Source organism: Salmo salar, chromosome 02 (assembly GCF_965601325.2).
Source record: "Salmo salar chromosome 02, fSalSal1, whole genome shotgun sequence".
In the NCBI taxonomy this organism is placed as follows: domain Eukaryota; kingdom Metazoa; phylum Chordata; class Actinopteri; order Salmoniformes; family Salmonidae; genus Salmo; species Salmo salar.
In genome coordinates, this window is record NC_138292.1 from 72,792,691 (window position 1) to 72,812,317 (window position 19,627).

Below are 19,627 nucleotides of genomic sequence, written 5' to 3' on the forward strand. Positions count from 1 at the left end.
TGCACTTTCTACAAAAGGAGATCCCCAAAGTTATGTTCACAATATTTGTTGTGTGCAAAGATAGCAATTCACCAGCAACTATGGGCCGAATCCTAGCATGATTTACATGTGTAGACTTTCACATAGAAGAGGCACTGAACTCATTCAGTTCAGTTACAAATGCAGATTTTGATGTTAGGATTATGCCTCATGTTTACAATAGTGTCCGCAGGAAAGACATAGCCTGCGCGCACGCACGCACACGCGCACGCACACGCACACACCTGTGTGAACATGGGTTTTCCGTTCTGCGTAACCATGGTACACTGGTCACAGTCCAGCGAGACGAAGTTGTTGTGGAAGGACTCTTTGGGGTGCTTCAACACGTAGTAAAGGTCGGTGGCGCCCCCCTCGAATATACTCCGGAAGTACCGCGGGATCAACGTCCGGCCAATCGCTGCGGAGGAGGAGGAGGAGACAGGAAGCAGAAGAACAGTGGAGCGTAAGTACACAACAACAGTCTTAGAGGTTGGTTTCCCAGACACACATTAACCCTGGTCCTGAACCAATCAGCCAGATCAATGCAGAATCCAGGCTTAGTCTGTGTCCAGGAAACTGGCCCGTATTCATTACAAAACAGACTAGAATCATGACTTTTTGACACCAACTCTCTTGCATTGTCTATGCACACACACACACTCACATACTGACACCACTCATACTTACACCAAACACACACACACACACACACACATACTGACACCACACATACTTACACCCAACACACACACTCACATACTGACACCACACATACTTACACCCAACACACACACACACTGACACCACACTTTCATACTCACCACCAAAGCTGCTGCTACTGTCTGTTGTCTATCCTGTTGCCGAGTCACTTCACCCCTACCTATATGTACAGTACATAGCTACCTCAATTACCTCATAGCCCTACACATTGACTCAGTACTGGTACTTCCTGTATATAACCATGTTACTACCTCATAGCCCTACACATTGACTCAGTACTGGTACTCCCTTTATATAACCATGTTACTACCTCGTACCCCTACACATTGACTCAGTACTGGTACTCCCTGTATATAACCATGTTACTACCTCATACCCCTACACATTGACTCAGTACTGGTACTCCCTGTATATAACCATGTTATTACCTCATAGCCCTGCACATTGACTCAGTACTGGTACTCCCTGTATATAACCATGTTACTACCTCATAGCCCTGTACATTGACTCAGTACTGGTACTCCCTGTATATAACCATGTTACTACCTCATAGCCCTGCACATTGACTCAGTACTGGTACTCCCTGTATATAACCATGTTACTACCTCGTACCCCTACACATTGACTCAGTACTGGTACTCCCTGTATATAACCATGTTATTTTCACTCCTTATTGTTATTCACTGTGAATTTCTTCCTCGTGTCACAATTTCAATATTTGTTTATTCTCATCTTTAACTCTGCATTGTTGGAAAGCATTTCCCTGTCAGTCTACACCTGTTGTCTATGAAGCATTTCCCTGTCAGTCTACACCTGTTGTCTATGAAGCATTTCCCTGTCAGTCTACACCTGTTGTCTATGAAGCATTTCCCTGTTAGTCTACACCTGTTGTCTATGAAGCATTTCCCTGTTAGTCTACACCTGTTGTCTATGAAGCATTTCCCTGTCAGTCTACACCTGTTGTCTATGAATCATTTCCCTGTTAGTCTACACCTGTTGTCTATGAAGCATTTCCCTGTTAGTCTACACCTGTTGTCTATGAAGCATTTCCCTGTTAGTCTACACCTGTTGTCTATGAAGCATTTCCCTGTTAGTCTACACCTGTTGTCTATGAAGCATTTCCCTGTTAGTCTACACCTGTTGTCTATGAAGCATTTCCCTGTTAGTCTACACCTGTTGTCTATGAAGCATTTCCCTGTCAGTCTACACCTGTTGTCTATGAAGCATTTCCCTGTCAGTCTACACCTGTTGTCTATGAAGCATTTCCCTGTCAGTCTACACCTGTTGTCTATGAAGCATTTCCCTGTTAGTCTACACCTGTTGTCTATGAAGCATTTCCCTGTTAGTCTACACCTGTTGTCTATGAAGCATTTCCCTGTTAGTCTACATCTGTTGTCTATGAAGCATTTCCCTGTCAGTCTACACCTGTTGTCTATGAAGCATTTCCCTGTCAGTCTACACCTGTTGTCTATGAAGCATTTCCCTGTTAGTCTACACCTGTTGTCTATGAAGCATTTCCCGGTTAGTCATGTGACCTAAAACATTTGATTTGAATCTAATAACAGGACGTAGAAGAATACAACAACAACTCATGATTTGAGTGTTGAGAGCACTGTCCGTCCGTCCGTCTGTCCGTCTATCTATCTATGTGTGTGTGTGTGTGTTCTTACTGTATCTCTTGGGCCCGTCCTCCAGACAGAAGGTTATGGTCAACATGGCATCGTCCTCAAAGAACTCTGTAGTGAACGCATCCCACCACAGATTATCACATTCCTAGAGAGAGGAGAGAGAGAGAGAGAGAGAGAGAGAGAGAGAGAGAGAGAGAGAGAGAGTTAGCATAGTATTCAGTATGGTAGTCTTAGTAAAACAACGTGAGAACGAGGGGGAAGAAGAATGATAGACAGACGGGCAGACAGACGGGCAGACAGACGGGCAGACAGACGGGCAGACAGACGGGCAGACAGACGGGCAGAGAGATGAAGTTAAGCGTTCAGCTCCTCTCTACCTCTGTCCAGTTCTGTAGCCGTTTGTTGAGCTCAAATATCCTGTAGTCTGTCTGGTTCCCGTACGGTGTGTGTCTCCTGAGAGACAGACAGACAGGACAGGTTACATGTAGCAATTGCTTGACTTGGGCCGAAGTAACGGCACCTGTTATAGAATACTGGCTTTAACGGCACCTAAATATACAGTTGAAGTCGGAAGTTTACATACACCTTAGTCAAATACATTTAAACTCTGTTTTTCACAATTCCTAACATTTAATCCTGGTAAAAGATTCCCTGTCTTAGGTCAGTTAGGATCACCACTTTATTTAAGAATGTGAAATGTCAGAATAATAGTAGAGAAAATGATTTATTTCAGCTTTGATTTCTTTCATCACATTCCCTGTGGGTCAGAAGTTTACATACACTCAATTAGTATTTGGTAGCATTGCCTTGAAATTGTTTAACTTGGGTCAAATGTTTTGGGTAGCCTTCCACAAGCATCCCACAATAAGTGGGGTGAATTTTGGCCCATTCCTACTGACAGAGCAGGTGTAACTGAGTCAGGTTTGTAGGCCTCATAGCTCGCACACACTTTTTCAGTTCTGCCCACACATTTTCTATGGGATTGAGGTCAGGGCTTTGTGATGGCCACTCCAATACCTTGACTTTGTCGTCCTTAAGCCATTTTGCCACAACTTTGGGAGTATGTTTGGGGTCATTGTCCATTTGGAAGACCCATTTGCAACCAAGCTTTAACTTCCTGACTGATGTCTTGAGATGTTGCTTCATTATATCCACATAATTTTCCTTCCTCATGATGCCATCTATTTTGTGACATGCACCAGCCCCTCCTGCAGCAAAGCACCCCCACAACATGATGCCACCACCCCCCTGCTTCAAATTTGGGATGGTGTTCTTCGGCTTGCAAGCCTCCCCCTTTATCCTCAAAACATAACGATGGTCATTATGGCCAAACAGTTCTATTTTTGCTTCATCCAAAAAGTACGATCTTTGTCCCCATGTGCAGTTGCAAACTGTAGTCTGGCTTTTTTATGGCGGTTTTGGAGCAGTGGCTTCTTCCTTGCTGAGCAGCCTTTCAGGTTATGTCGATATAGGACTCGTTTTACTGTGGATATAGATACTTTTGTACCGGTTTCCTGCAGCATCGTCACAAGGTCCTTTGCAGTTGTTCTGGGATTGATTTGCACTTTTCGCACCAAAGTACGTTCATCTCTAGGAGACAGAACGCGTCTCCTTCCTGAGCGGTATGATGGCTGCGTGGTCCCATGGTGTTTATACTTGCGTAATATTGTTTGTACAGATGAACGTGGTACCTTCAGGCGTTTGGAAATTGCTCCCAAGGAAGAACCAGACTTGTGGAGGTCTACAAATGTTTTTTTGACGTCTTGGCTGATTTCTTTTGATTTTCCCCTGATGTCAAGCAAAGAGGCACTGAATTTGAAGGTAGGCCTTGAAATACATCCACAGGTACACCTACAGTTGACTCAAATGATGTCAATGAGCCTATCAGAAGCTTCTAAAGCCACGGCATAATTTTCTGGAATGTTCCAAGCTGTTTAAAGGCACAGTCAACTTAGTGTATGTAAACTTCTGACCCACTGGAATTGTGATACAGTGAGTTATAAGTGAAATAATCTGTCTGTAAACAATTGTTGGAAAAATGACTTGTGTCATGCACAAAGTAGATGTCCTAACCGACTTGCCAAACCTATAGTTTGTTAACAAGAAATTTGTGGAGTGGTTGAAAAACGAGTTTTAATGACTCCAACCTAAGTGTATATAAACTTCCCACTTCAACTGGAAACGGTACTGGAACCTAAACTGAGTACAGGCACATATTTCAATCCACTACAAACACTGACGGTAGCAAAATGGATGTAGGTCTGTGATATCTAGTTAATAAACATCCAGACTAAAGTAGAAACGGTCAGTAGGTCTTACCCTATTCCAGGCTCCAGGTATGAGGGGGGGTACATGGGGGTTGGGCTGCAGAGAGAGAGAGAGAGAGAGAAAGAAGAGAGAAAACAAATAAATAAATATCTAGTTTAATACTTGTCTTTCTCCACACAAAAATGTGAATTGTAACTGATGCCTGTTATCTGTAAGAACCAGAGAAGACAGTTAGCCTGGACATATACCCCCCGCAACACACACACACACACACACACACACAAACACACATGCAGCAGTCAAATCAATCACCCTGAGATCTGGACGAGCTAGCAGGACTTCCTGTAACAATCCATCTCAGGGGAGGAGCTAACCGCTCACCCTGACTCAGCAAGACACACACACACACACACACACACACACACACACACTCCAAAAAGCACCACAAAATGACACCCAGAATGCAACAGTGTTTGTGGTGTGTGTATCCTACTCACCCCAGGTCTCTGTCCAGCATGGTGCCGGGGTGGAAGGGGGGAAAGGAGCTGCCGTTGGGGGGCTCCTTTGGAGAGTACAGCTTGAATGACTTGGAGGAACAGCCTGAAAGACAGAGAGCATCACAACTGGAATGACTATATATGTAGCCACTGTACAGAATACATGATTAGTTATTATAATTCAAGTTGAAATGTGTCACTTTTTGGGCGACCAGACTATGCTTGTTTTGTCACATGAACTGAAATTAAGCGAACTATTATAATTATATCAACCGGGAAATGGCGGAGCGATTTCTGCATAGAGCATCTTTAAGTGATAAGTGTGTGTGTGTGGACACTAGTAGGGTAGACCAGTTCTGCCCTAGTTTCACTTGGCTGCACTCATTCACAGGTCAGCAGCCACACACACACAGAGACACACTAACACAGTGCTCCTAACATAAAGGTGCAGGATAACAACTTCCCGGGCCCAAACCAATAACACTTGTACACACTGCCCTGTATCCCCTCTCCCATCGCAGCCACCCCTCCTTCTATGCCCCTAAACTGACCCCTTACACCATCTAACCCTCTCTCTATCATAACAACCGTCTAGCCAGTCCTACCCCTCCTCCTCTCTCTCTATAACAACCATCTAGCCAGTCCTACCCCTCCTCCTCTCTCTATAACAACCATCTAGCCAGTCCTACCCCTCCTCCTCTCTCTATAACAACCATCTAGCCAGTCCTACCCCTCCTCCTCTCTCTATAACAACCATCTAGCCAGTCCTACCCCTCCTCCTCTCTCTATAACAACCATCTAGCCAGTCCTACCCCTCCTCCTCTCTATCATAACAACCATCTAGCCAGTCCTACCCCTCCACCTCTCTATCATAACAACCATCTAGCCAGTCCTACCCCTCCTCCTCTCTATCATAACAACCATCTAGCCAGTCCTACCCCTCCACCTCTCTATCATAACAACCATCTAGCCAGTCCTACCCCTCCTCCTCTCTCTATAACAACCATCTAGCCAGTCCTACCCCTCCACCTCTCTCTATAACAACCATCTAGCCAGTCCTACCCCTCCTCCTCTCTCTATAACAACCATCTAGCCAGTCCTACCCCTCCTCCTCTCTATCATAACAACCATCTAGCCAGTCCTACCCCTCCTCCTCTCTATCATAACAACCATCTAGCCAGTCCTACCCCTCCTCCTCTCTATCATAACAACCATCTAGCCAGTCCTACCCCTCCACCTCTCTATCATAACAACCATCTAGCCAGTCCTACCCCTCCTCCTCTCTATCATAACAACCATCTAGCCAGTCCTACCCCTCCTCCTCTCTATCATAACAACCATCTAGCCAGTCCTACCCCTCCTCCTCTCTCTATAACAACCATCTAGCCAGTCCTACCCCTCCTCCTCTCTCTATAACAACCATCTAGCCAGTCCTACCCCTCCACCTCTCTCTATAACAACCATCTAGCCAGTCCTACCCCTCCTCCTCTCTCTATAACAACCATCTAGCCAGTCCTGCCCCTCATCCTCTCTATCATAACAACCATCTAGCCAGTCCTACCCCTCCTCCTCTCTATCATAACAACCATCTAGCCAGTCCTACCCCTCCTCCTCTCTATCATAACAACCATCTAGCCAGTCCTACCCCTCCTCCTCTCTCTATAACAACCATCTAGCCAGTCCTACCCCTCCTCCTCTCTCTATAACAACCATCTAGCCAGTCCTACCCCTCCTCCTCTCTATCATAACAACCATCTAGCCAGTCCTACCCCTCCACCTCTCTCTATAACAACCATCTAGCCAATCCTACCCCTCCTCCTCTCTATCCTAACAACCATCTAGCCAGTCCTACCCCTCCACCTCTCTATCATAACAACCATCTAGCCAGTCCTACCCCTCCTCCTCTCTATCATAACAACCATCTAGCCAGTCCTACCCCTCCTCGTCTCTCTATCATAACAACCATCTAGCCAGTCCTACCCCTCCTCCTCTCTCTATAACAACCATCTAGCCAGTCCTACCCCTCCACCTCTCTCTATAACAACCATCTAGCCAGTCCTACCCCTCCACCTCTCTCTATAACAACCATCTAGCCAGTCCTACCCCTCCACCTCTCTCTATAACAACCATCTAGCCAGTCCTACCCCTCCTGCTCTCTCTATAACAACCATCTAGCCAGTCCTACCCCTCCACCTCTCTCTATAACAACCATCTAGCCAGTCCTACCCCTCCTCCTCTCTCTATAACAACCATCTAGCCAGTCCTGCCCCTCCTCCTCTCTCTATAACAACCATCTAGCCAGTCCTACCCCTCCTCCTCTCTCTATAACAACCATCTAGCCAGTCCTACCCCTCCTCCTCTCTATCATAACAACCATCTAGCCAGTCCTACCCCTCCACCTCTCTATCATAACAACCATCTAGCCAGTCCTACCCCTCCTCCTCTCTCTATAACAACCATCTAGCCAGTCCTACCCCTCCTCCTCTCTCTATAACAACCATCTAGCCAGTCCTACCCCTCCTCCTCTCTCTATAACAACCATCTAGCCAGTCCTACCCCTCCTCCTCTCTCTATAACAACCATCTAGCCAGTCCTACCCCTCCTCCTCTCTCTATCATAACAACCATCTAGCCAGTCCTACCCCTCCTCCTCTCTATCATAACAACCATCTAGCCAGTCCTACCCCTCCACCTCTCTCTATAACAACCATCTAGCCAGTCCTACCCCTCCACCTCTCTCTATAACAACCATCTAGCCAGTCCTACCCCTCCTCTCTCTATCATAACAACCATCTAGCCAGTCCTACCCCTCCTCCTCTCTCTATCATAACAACCATCTAGCCAGTCCTACCCCTCCTCCTCTCTCTATCATAACAACCATCTAGCCAGTCCTACCCCTCCTCCTCTCTCTATAACAACCATCTAGCCAGTCCTACCCCTCCTCCTCTCTCTATAACAACCATCTAGCCAGTCCTACCCCTCCTCCTCTCTCTATAACAACCATCTAGCCAGTCCTACCCCTCCTCCTCTCTCTATAACAACCATCTAGCCAGTCCTACCCCTCCTCCTCTCTATCATAACAACCATCTAGCCAGTCCTACCCCTCCTCCTCTCTCTATAACAACCATCTAGCCAGTCCTACCCTCCTCCTCTCTCTATAACAACCATCTAGCCAGTCCTACCCCTCCACCTCTCTATCATAACAACCATCTAGCCAGTCCTACCCCTCCTCCTCTCTATCATAACAACCATCTAGCCAGTCCTACCCCTCCTCCTCTCTATCATAACAACCATCTAGCCAGTCCTACCCTCCTTCTCTCTCTATAACAACCATCTAGCCAGTCCTACCCCTCCTCCTCTCTCTATAACAACCATCTAGCCAGTCCTACCCCTCCTCCTCTCTATCATAACAACCATCTAGCCAGTCCTACCCCTCCTCCTCTCTCTATAACAACCATCTAGCCAGTCCTACCCCTCATCCTCTCTATCATAACAACCATCTAGCCAGTCCTACCCCTCCTCCTCTCTCTATCATAACAACCATCTAGCCAGTCCTACCCCTCCTCCTCTCTCTATAACAACCATCTAGCCAGTCCTACCCCTCCACCTCTCTCTATAACAACCATCTAGCCAGTCCTACCCCTCCACCTCTCTCTATAACAACCATCTAGCCAGTCCTACCCCTCCACCTCTCTCTATAACAACCATCTAGCCAGTCCTACCCCTCCTGCTCTCTCTATAACAACCATCTAGCCAGTCCTACCCCTCCACCTCTCTCTATAACAACCATCTAGCCAGTCCTACCCCTCCACCTCTCTCTATAACAACCATCTAGCCAGTCCTACCCTCCTCCTCTCTCTATAACAACCATCTAGCCAGTCCTGCCCCTCCTCCTCTCTCTATAACAACCATCTAGCCAGTCCTACCCCTCCTCCTCTCTCTATAACAACCATCTAGCCAGTCCTACCCCTCCTCCTCTCTATCATAACAACCATCTAGCCAGTCCTACCCCTCCACCTCTCTATCATAACAACCATCTAGCCAGTCCTACCCCTCCTCCTCTCTCTATAACAACCATCTAGCCAGTCCTACCCCTCCTCCTCTCTCTATAACAACCATCTAGCCAGTCCTACCCCTCCTCCTCTCTCTATAACAACCATCTAGCCAGTCCTACCCCTCCTCCTCTCTCTATAACAACCATCTAGCCAGTCCTACCCCTCCTCCTCTCTCTATCATAACAACCATCTAGCCAGTCCTACCCCTCCTCCTCTCTATCATAACAACCATCTAGCCAGTCCTACCCCTCCACCTCTCTCTATAACAACCATCTAGCCAGTCCTACCCCTCCACCTCTCTCTATAACAACCATCTAGCCAGTCCTACCCCTCCTCTCTCTATCATAACAACCATCTAGCCAGTCCTACCCCTCCTCCTCTCTCTATCATAACAACCATCTAGCCAGTCCTACCCCTCCTCCTCTCTCTATCATAACAACCATCTAGCCAGTCCTACCCCTCCTCCTCTCTCTATAACAACCATCTAGCCAGTCCTACCCCTCCTCCTCTCTCTATAACAACCATCTAGCCAGTCCTACCCCTCCTCCTCTCTCTATAACAACCATCTAGCCAGTCCTACCCCTCCTCCTCTCTCTATAACAACCATCTAGCCAGTCCTACCCCTCCTCCTCTCTATCATAACAACCATCTAGCCAGTCCTACCCCTCCTCCTCTCTCTATAACAACCATCTAGCCAGTCCTACCCTCCTCCTCTCTCTATAACAACCATCTAGCCAGTCCTACCCCTCCACCTCTCTATCATAACAACCATCTAGCCAGTCCTACCCCTCCTCCTCTCTATCATAACAACCATCTAGCCAGTCCTACCCCTCCTCCTCTCTATCATAACAACCATCTAGCCAGTCCTACCCTCCTTCTCTCTCTATAACAACCATCTAGCCAGTCCTACCCCTCCTCCTCTCTCTATAACAACCATCTAGCCAGTCCTACCCCTCCTCCTCTCTATCATAACAACCATCTAGCCAGTCCTACCCCTCCTCCTCTCTCTATAACAACCATCTAGCCAGTCCTACCCCTCATCCTCTCTATCATAACAACCATCTAGCCAGTCCTACCCCTCCTCCTCTCTATCATAACAACCATCTAGCCAGTCCTACCCCTCCTCCTCTCTATCATAACAACCATCTAGCCAGTCCTACCCCTCCTCCTCTCTCTATAACAACCATCTAGCCAGTCCTACCCCTCCTCCTCTCTCTATAACAACCATCTAGCCAGTCCTACCCCTCCACCTCTCTCTATAACAACCATCTAGCCAGTCCTACCCCTCCTCCTTTCTATCATAACAACCATCTAGCCAGTCCTACCCCTCCACCTCTCTCTATAACAACCATCTAGCCAGTCCTACCCCTCCTCCTCTCTATCATAACAACCATCTAGCCAGTCCTACCCCTCCTCCTCTCTCTATAACAACCATCTAGCCAGTCCTACCCCTCCTCCTCTCTATCATAACAACCATCTAGCCAGTCCTACCCCTCCACCTCTCTCTATAACAACCATCTAGCCAGTCCTACCCCTCCACCTCTCTATCATAACAACCATCTAGCCAGTCCTACCCCTCCTCCTCTCTCTATAACAACCATCTAGCCAGTCCTACCCCTCCTCCTCTCTCTATCATAACAACCATCTAGCCAGTCCTACCCCTCCTCCACTCTCTATAACAACCATCTAGCCAGTCCTACCCCTCCACCTCTCTCTATCATAACAACCATCTAGCCAGTCCTACCCCTCCTCCTCTCTCTATAACAACCATCTAGCCAGTCCTACCCCTCCTCCTCTCTCTATAACAACCATCTAGCCAGTCCTACCCCTCCTCCTCTCTCTATAACAACCATCTAGCCAGTCCTACCCCTCCTCTCTCTATCATAACAACCATCTAGCCAGTCCTACCCCTCCTCCTCTCTATCATAACAACCATCTAGCCAGTCCTACCCCTCCACCTCTCTCTATAACAACCATCTAGCCAGTCCTACCCCTCCTCCTCTCTCTATAACAACCATCTAGCCAGTCCTACCCCTCCTCCTCTCTCTATAACAACCATCTAGCCAGTCCTACCCCTCCTCCTCTCTATCATAACAACCATCTAGCCAGTCCTACCCCTCCTCCTCTCTCTATAACAACCATCTAGCCAGTCCTACCCCTCCACCTCTCTATCATAACAACCATCTAGCCAGTCCTACCCCTCCATCTCTCTCTATAACAACCATCTAGCCAGTCCTACCCCTCCACCTCTCTCTATAACAACCATCTAGCCAGTCCTACCCCTCCTCCTCTCTCTATAACAACCATCTAGCCAGTCCTACCCCTCCTCCTCTCTCTATAACAACCATCTAGCCAGTCCTACCCCTCCTCCTCTCTATCATAACAACCATCTAGCCAGTCCTACCCCTCCACCTCTCTCTATAACAACCATCTAGCCAGTCCTACCCCTCCTCCTCTCTATCATAACAACCATCTAGCCAGTCCTACCCCTCCACCTCTCTCTATAACAACCATCTAGCCAGTCGTACCCCTCCTCCTCTCTCTATAACAACCATCTAGCCAGTCCTACCCCTCCTCCTCTCTCTATAACAACCATCTAGCCAGTCCTACCCCTCCACCTCTCTCTATAACAACCATCTAGCCAGTCCTACCCCTCCACCTCTCTCTATAACAACCATCTAGCCAGTCGTACCCCTCCTCCTCTCTCTATAACAACCATCTAGCCAGTCCTACCCCTCCTCCTCTCTATCATAACAACCATCTAGCCAGTCCTACCCCTCCTCCTCTCTATCATAACAACCATCTAGCCAGTCCTACCCCTCCACCTCTCTCTATAACAACCATCTAGCCAGTCCTACCCCTCCACCTCTCTATCATAACAACCATCTAGCCAGTCCTACCCCTCCTCCTCTCTATCATAACAACCATCTAGCCAGTCCTACCCCTCCTCCTCTCTCTATCATAACAACCATCTAGCCAGTCCTACCCCTCCTCCTCTCTCTATAACAACCATCTAGCCAGTCCTACCCCTCCACCTCTCTCTATAACAACCATCTAGCCAGTCCTACCCCTCCACCTCTCTATCATAACAACCATCTAGCCAGTCCTACCCCTCCTCCTCTCTATCATAACAACCATCTAGCCAGTCCTACCCCTCCACTTCTCTCTATAACAACCATCTAGCCAGTCCTACCCCTCCTCCTCTCTATCATAACAACCATCTAGCCAGTCCTACCCCTCCTCCTCTCTCTATAACAACCATCTAGCCAGTCCTACCCCTCCTCCTCTCTCTATCATAACAACCATCTAGCCAGTCCTACCCCTCCTCCACTCTCTATAACAACCATCTAGCCAGTCCTACCCCTCCTCCTCTCTATCATAACAACCATCTAGCCAGTCCTACCCCTCCTCCTCTCTCTATAACAACCATCTAGCCAGTCCTACCCCTCCTCCTCTCTCTATAACAACCATCTAGCCAGTCCTACCCCTCCTCCTCTCTCTATAACAACCATCTAGCCAGTCCTACCCCTCCTCCTCTCTCTATAACAACCATCTAGCCAGTCCTGCCCCTCCTCCTCTCTCTATAACAACCATCTAGCCAGTCCTACCCCTCCTCCTCTCTCTATAACAACCATCTAGCCAGTCCTACCCCTCCTCCTCTCTATCATAACAACCATCTAGCCAGTCCTACCCCTCCTCCTCTCTCTATAACAACCATCTAGCCAGTCCTACCCCTCCTCCTCTCTCTATCATAACAACCATCTAGCCAGTCCTACCCCTCCTCCTCTCTATCATAACAACCATCTAGCCAGTCCTACCCCTCCACCTCTCTCTATAACAACCATCTAGCCAGTCCTACCCCTCCACCTCTCTCTATAACAACCATCTAGCCAGTCCTACCCCTCCTCTCTCTATCATAACAACCATCTAGCCAGTCCTACCCCTCCTCCTCTCTCTATCATAACAACCATCTAGCCAGTCCTACCCCTCCTCCTCTCTCTATAACAACCATCTAGCCAGTCCTACCCCTCCTCCTCTCTCTATAACAACCATCTAGCCAGTCCTACCCCTCCACCTCTCTCTATAACAACCATCTAGCCAGTCCTACCCCTCCTCCTCTCTCTATAACAACCATCTAGCCAGTCCTACCCCTCCTCCTCTCTCTATAACAACCATCTAGCCAGTCCTACCCCTCCTCCTCTCTATCATAACAACCATCTAGCCAGTCCTACCCCTCCACCTCTCTATCATAACAACCATCTAGCCAGTCCTACCCCTCCTCCTCTCTCTCATAACAACCATCTAGCCAGTCCTACCCCTCCACCTCTCTATCATAACAACCATCTAGCCAGTCCTACCCCTCCTCCTCTCTCTATAACAACCATCTAGCCAGTCCTACCCCTCCACCTCTCTCTATAACAACCATCTAGCCAGTCCTACCCCTCCTCCTCTCTCTATAACAACCATCTAGCCAGTCCTACCCCTCCTCCTCTCTATCATAACAACCATCTAGCCAGTCCTACCCCTCCTCCTCTCTATCATAACAACCATCTAGCCAGTCCTACCCCTCCTCCTCTCTATCATAACAACCATCTAGCCAGTCCTACCCCTCCACCTCTCTCATAACAACCATCTAGCCAGTCCTACCCCTCTCCTCTCTATCATAACAACCATCTAGCCAGTCCTACCCCTCCTCCTCTCTATCATAACAACCATCTAGCCAGTCCTACCCCTCCTCCTCTCTCTATAACAACCATCTAGCCAGTCCTACCCCTCCTCCTCTCTCTATAACAACCATCTAGCCAGTCCTACCCCTCCACCTCTCTCTATAACAACCATCTAGCCAGTCCTACCCCTCCTCCTCTCTCTATAACAACCATCTAGCCAGTCCTACCCCTCCTCCTCTCTATCATAACAACCATCTAGCCAGTCCTACCCCTCCTCCTCTCTATCATAACAACCATCTAGCCAGTCCTACCCCTCCTCCTCTCTATCATAACAACCATCTAGCCAGTCCTACCCCTCCTCCTCTCTCTATAACAACCATCTAGCCAGTCCTACCCCTCCTCCTCTCTCTATAACAACCATCTAGCCAGTCCTACCCCTCCTCCTCTCTATCATAACAACCATCTAGCCAGTCCTACCCCTCCACCTCTCTCTATAACAACCATCTAGCCAGTCCTACCCCTCCTCCTCTCTATCATAACAACCATCTAGCCAGTCCTACCCCTCCACCTCTCTATCATAACAACCATCTAGCCAGTCCTACCCCTCCTCCTCTCTATCATAACAACCATCTAGCCAGTCCTACCCCTCCTCCTCTCTCTATCATAACAACCATCTAGCCAGTCCTACCCCTCCACCTCTCTCTATAACAACCATCTAGCCAGTCCTACCCCTCCACCTCTCTCTATAACAACCATCTAGCCAGTCCTACCCCTCCACCTCTCTCTATAACAACCATCTAGCCAGTCCTACCCCTCCTCCTCTCTCTATAACAACCATCTAGCCAGTCCTACCCCTCCACCTCTCTCTATAACAACCATCTAGCCAGTCCTACCCCTCCTCCTCTCTCTATAACAACCATCTAGCCAGTCCTACCCCTCCTCCTCTCTCTATAACAACCATCTAGCCAGTCCTACCCCTCCTCCTCTCTCTATAACAACCATCTAGCCAGTCCTACCCCTCCTCCTCTCTATCATAACAACCATCTAGCCAGTCCTACCCCTCCACCTCTCTATCATAACAACCATCTAGCCAGTCCTACCCCTCCTCCTCTCTCTATAACAACCATCTAGCCAGTCCTACCCCTCCTCCTCTCTCTATAACAACCATCTAGCCAGTCCTACCCCTCCTCCTCTCTCTATAACAACCATCTAGCCAGTCCTACCCCTCCTCCTCTCTCTATAACAACCATCTAGCCAGTCCTACCCCTCCTCCTCTCTCTATCATAACAACCATCTAGCCAGTCCTACCCCTCCTCCTCTCTATCATAACAACCATCTAGCCAGTCCTACCCCTCCACCTCTCTCTATAACAACCATCTAGCCAGTCCTACCCCTCCACCTCTCTCTATAACAACCATCTAGCCAGTCCTACCCCTCCTCCTCTCTATCATAACAACCATCTAGCCAGTCCTACCCCTCCTCCTCTCTCTATCATAACAACCATCTAGCCAGTCCTACCCCTCCTCCTCTCTCTATCATAACAACCATCTAGCCAGTCCTACCCCTCCTCCTCTCTCTATAACAACCATCTAGCCAGTCCTACCCCTCCTCCTCTCTCTATAACAACCATCTAGCCAGTCCTACCCCTCCTCCTCTCTCTATAACAACCATCTAGCCAGTCCTACCCCTCCTCCTCTCTCTATAACAACCATCTAGCCAGTCCTACCCCTCCTCCTCTCTATCATAACAACCATCTAGCCAGTCCTACCCCTCCTCCTCTCTCTATAACAACCATCTAGCCAGTCCTACCCCTCCTCCTCTCTCTATAACAACCATCTAGCCAGTCCTACCCCTCCACCTCTCTATCATAACAACCATCTAGCCAGTCCTACCCCTCCTCCTCTCTATCATAACAACCATCTAGCCAGTCCTACCCCTCCTCCTCTCTATCATAACAACCATCTAGCCAGTCCTACCCCTCCTCCTCTCTCTATAACAACCATCTAGCCAGTCCTACCCCTCCTCCTCTCTCTATAACAACCATCTAGCCAGTCCTACCCCTCCTCCTCTCTATCATAACAACCATCTAGCCAGTCCTACCCCTCCTCCTCTCTCTATAACAACCATCTAGCCAGTCCTACCCCTCCTCCTCTCTATCATAACAACCATCTAGCCAGTCCTACCCCTCCTCCTCTCTCTATCATAACAACCATCTAGCCAGTCCTACCCCTCCTCCTCTCTCTATAACAACCATCTAGCCAGTCCTACCCCTCCACCTCTCTCTATAACAACCATCTAGCCAGTCCTACCCCTCCACCTCTCTCTATAACAACCATCTAGCCAGTCCTACCCCTCCTCCTCTCTCTATAACAACCATCTAGCCAGTCCTACCCCTCCTCCTCTCTCTATAACAACCATCTAGCCAGTCCTACCCCTCCTCCTCTCTCTATAACAACCATCTAGCCAGTCCTACCCCTCCACCTCTCTCTATAACAACCATCTAGCCAGTCCTACCCCTCCTCCTCTCTCTATAACAACCATCTAGCCAGTCCTACCCCTCCTCCTCTCTCTATAACAACCATCTAGCCAGTCCTACCCCTCCTCCTCTCTCTATAACAACCATCTAGCCAGTCCTACCCCTCCTCCTCTCTATCATAACAACCATCTAGCCAGTCCTACCCCTCCACCTCTCTATCATAACAACCATCTAGCCAGTCCTACCCCTCCTCCTCTCTCTATAACAACCATCTAGCCAGTCCTACCCCTCCTCCTCTCTCTATAACAACCATCTAGCCAGTCCTACCCCTCCTCCTCTCTCTATAACAACCATCTAGCCAGTCCTACCCCTCCTCCTCTCTCTATAACAACCATCTAGCCAGTCCTACCCCTCCTCCTCTCTCTATCATAACAACCATCTAGCCAGTCCTACCCCTCCTCCTCTCTATCATAACAACCATCTAGCCAGTCCTACCCCTCCACCTCTCTCTATAACAACCATCTAGCCAGTCCTACCCCTCCACCTCTCTCTATAACAACCATCTAGCCAGTCCTACCCCTCCTCCTCTCTATCATAACAACCATCTAGCCAGTCCTACCCCTCCTCCTCTCTCTATCATAACAACCATCTAGCCAGTCCTACCCCTCCTCCTCTCTCTATCATAACAACCATCTAGCCAGTCCTACCCCTCCTCCTCTCTCTATAACAACCATCTAGCCAGTCCTACCCCTCCTCCTCTCTCTATAACAACCATCTAGCCAGTCCTACCCCTCCTCCTCTCTCTATAACAACCATCTAGCCAGTCCTACCCCTCCTCCTCTCTCTATAACAACCATCTAGCCAGTCCTACCCCTCCTCCTCTCTATCATAACAACCATCTAGCCAGTCCTACCCCTCCTCCTCTCTCTATAACAACCATCTAGCCAGTCCTACCCCTCCTCCTCTCTCTATAACAACCATCTAGCCAGTCCTACCCCTCCACCTCTCTATCATAACAACCATCTAGCCAGTCCTACCCCTCCTCCTCTCTATCATAACAACCATCTAGCCAGTCCTACCCCTCCTCCTCTCTATCATAACAACCATCTAGCCAGTCCTACCCTCCTCCTCTCTCTATAACAACCATCTAGCCAGTCCTACCCCTCCTCCTCTCTCTATAACAACCATCTAGCCAGTCCTACCCCTCCTCCTCTCTATCATAACAACCATCTAGCCAGTCCTACCCCTCCTCCTCTCTCTATAACAACCATCTAGCCAGTCCTACCCCTCCTCCTCTCTATCATAACAACCATCTAGCCAGTCCTACCCCTCCTCCTCTCTATCATAACAACCATCTAGCCAGTCCTACCCCTCCTCCTCTCTATCATAACAACCATCTAGCCAGTCCTACCCCTCCTCCTCTCTCTATAACAACCATCTAGCCAGTCCTACCCCTCCTCCTCTCTCTATAACAACCATCTAGCCAGTCCTACCCCTCCACCTCTCTCTATAACAACCATCTAGCCAGTCCTACCCCTCCTCCTCTCTATCATAACAACCATCTAGCCAGTCCTACCCCTCCACCTCTCTCTATAACAACCATCTAGCCAGTCCTACCCCTCCTCCTCTCTATCATAACAACCATCTAGCCAGTCCTACCCCTCCTCCTCTCTCTATAACAACCATCTAGCCAGTCCTACCCCTCCTCCTCTCTATCATAACAACCATCTAGCCAGTCCTACCCCTCCACCTCTCTCTATAACAACCATCTAGCCAGTCCTACCCCTCCACCTCTCTATCATAACAACCATCTAGCCAGTCCTACCCCTCCTCCTCTCTCTATAACAACCATCTAGCCAGTCCTACCCCTCCTCCTCTCTCTATCATAACAACCATCTAGCCAGTCCTACCCCTCCTCCTCTCTCTATAACAACCATCTAGCCAGTCCTACCCCTCCACCTCTCTATCATAACAACCATCTAGCCAGTCCTACCCCTCCTCCTCTCTCTATAACAACCATCTAGCCAGTCCTACCCCTCCTCCTCTCTCTATAACAACCATCTAGCCAGTCCTACCCCTCCTCCTCTCTCTATAACAACCATCTAGCCAGTCCTACCCCTCCTCCTCTCTATCATAACAACCATCTAGCCAGTCCTACCCCTCCTCCTCTCTATCATAACAACCATCTAGCCAGTCCTACCCCTCCACCTCTCTCTATAACAACCATCTAGCCAGTCCTACCCCTCCTCCTCTCTCTATAACAACCATCTAGCCAGTCCTACCCCTCCTCCTCTCTCTATAACAACCATCTAGCCAGTCCTACCCCTCCTCCTCTCTATCATAACAACCATCTAGCCAGTCCTACCCCTCCTCCTCTCTCTATAACAACCATCTAGCCAGTCCTACCCCTCCACCTCTCTATCATAACAACCATCTAGCCAGTCCTACCCCTCCATCTCTCTCTATAACAACCATCTAGCCAGTCCTACCCCTCCACCTCTCTCTATAACAACCATCTAGCCAGTCCTACCCCTCCTCCTCTCTCTATAACAACCATCTAGCCAGTCCTACCCCTCCTCCTCTCTCTATAACAACCATCTAGCCAGTCCTACCCCTCCTCCTCTCTATCATAACAACCATCTAGCCAGTCCTACCCCTCCACCTCTCTCTATAACAACCATCTAGCCAGTCCTACCCCTCCTCCTCTCTATCATAACAACCATCTAGCCAGTCCTACCCCTCCACCTCTCTCTATAACAACCATCTAGCCAGTCCTACCCCTCCTCCTCTCTCTATAACAACCATCTAGCCAGTCCTACCCCTCCTCCTCTCTCTATAACAACCATCTAGCCAGTCCTACCCCTCCTCCTCTCTCTATAACAACCATCTAGCCAGTCCTACCCCTCCTCCTCTCTCTATAACAACCATCTAGCCAGTCCTACCCCTCCTCCTCTCTCTATAACAACCATCTAGCCAGTCCTACCCCTCCTCCTCTCTATCATAACAACCATCTAGCCAGTCCTACCCCTCCTCCTCTCTATCATAACAACCATCTAGCCAGTCCTACCCCTCCACCTCTCTCTATAACAACCATCTAGCCAGTCCTACCCCTCCACCTCTCTATCATAACAACCATCTAGCCAGTCCTACCCCTCCTCCTCTCTATCATAACAACCATCTAGCCAGTCCTACCCCTCCTCCTCTCTCTATCATAACAACCATCTAGCCAGTCCTACCCCTCCTCCTCTCTCTATAACAACCATCTAGCCAGTCCTACCCCTCCACCTCTCTCTATAACA

At 48.7% G+C, this 19,627-nt stretch overlaps 1 protein-coding gene across 4 annotated transcripts in view; it reads right to left on the reverse strand.

The window, feature by feature from the left end:
* Window positions 1-19,627, reverse strand: part of LOC106591328 (LIM domain-binding protein 1) — a 106,746-nt gene that overhangs the window by 19,164 nt on the left and 67,955 nt on the right. For all 4 annotated transcript variants that reach the window (XM_082966696.1, XM_082966695.1, XM_045709042.2 and 1 more), the window contains exons 2-6: window positions 5,132-5,234; window positions 4,686-4,730; window positions 2,744-2,819; window positions 2,409-2,511; window positions 264-436 (exon numbers count right to left, since the gene is read on the reverse strand). In XM_082966696.1, coding sequence (XP_082822822.1) covers window positions 264-436; window positions 2,409-2,511; window positions 2,744-2,819; window positions 4,686-4,730; window positions 5,132-5,234 — 500 coding nt within the window. The remainder of the gene's footprint in view (window positions 1-263; window positions 437-2,408; window positions 2,512-2,743; window positions 2,820-4,685; window positions 4,731-5,131; window positions 5,235-19,627) is intronic.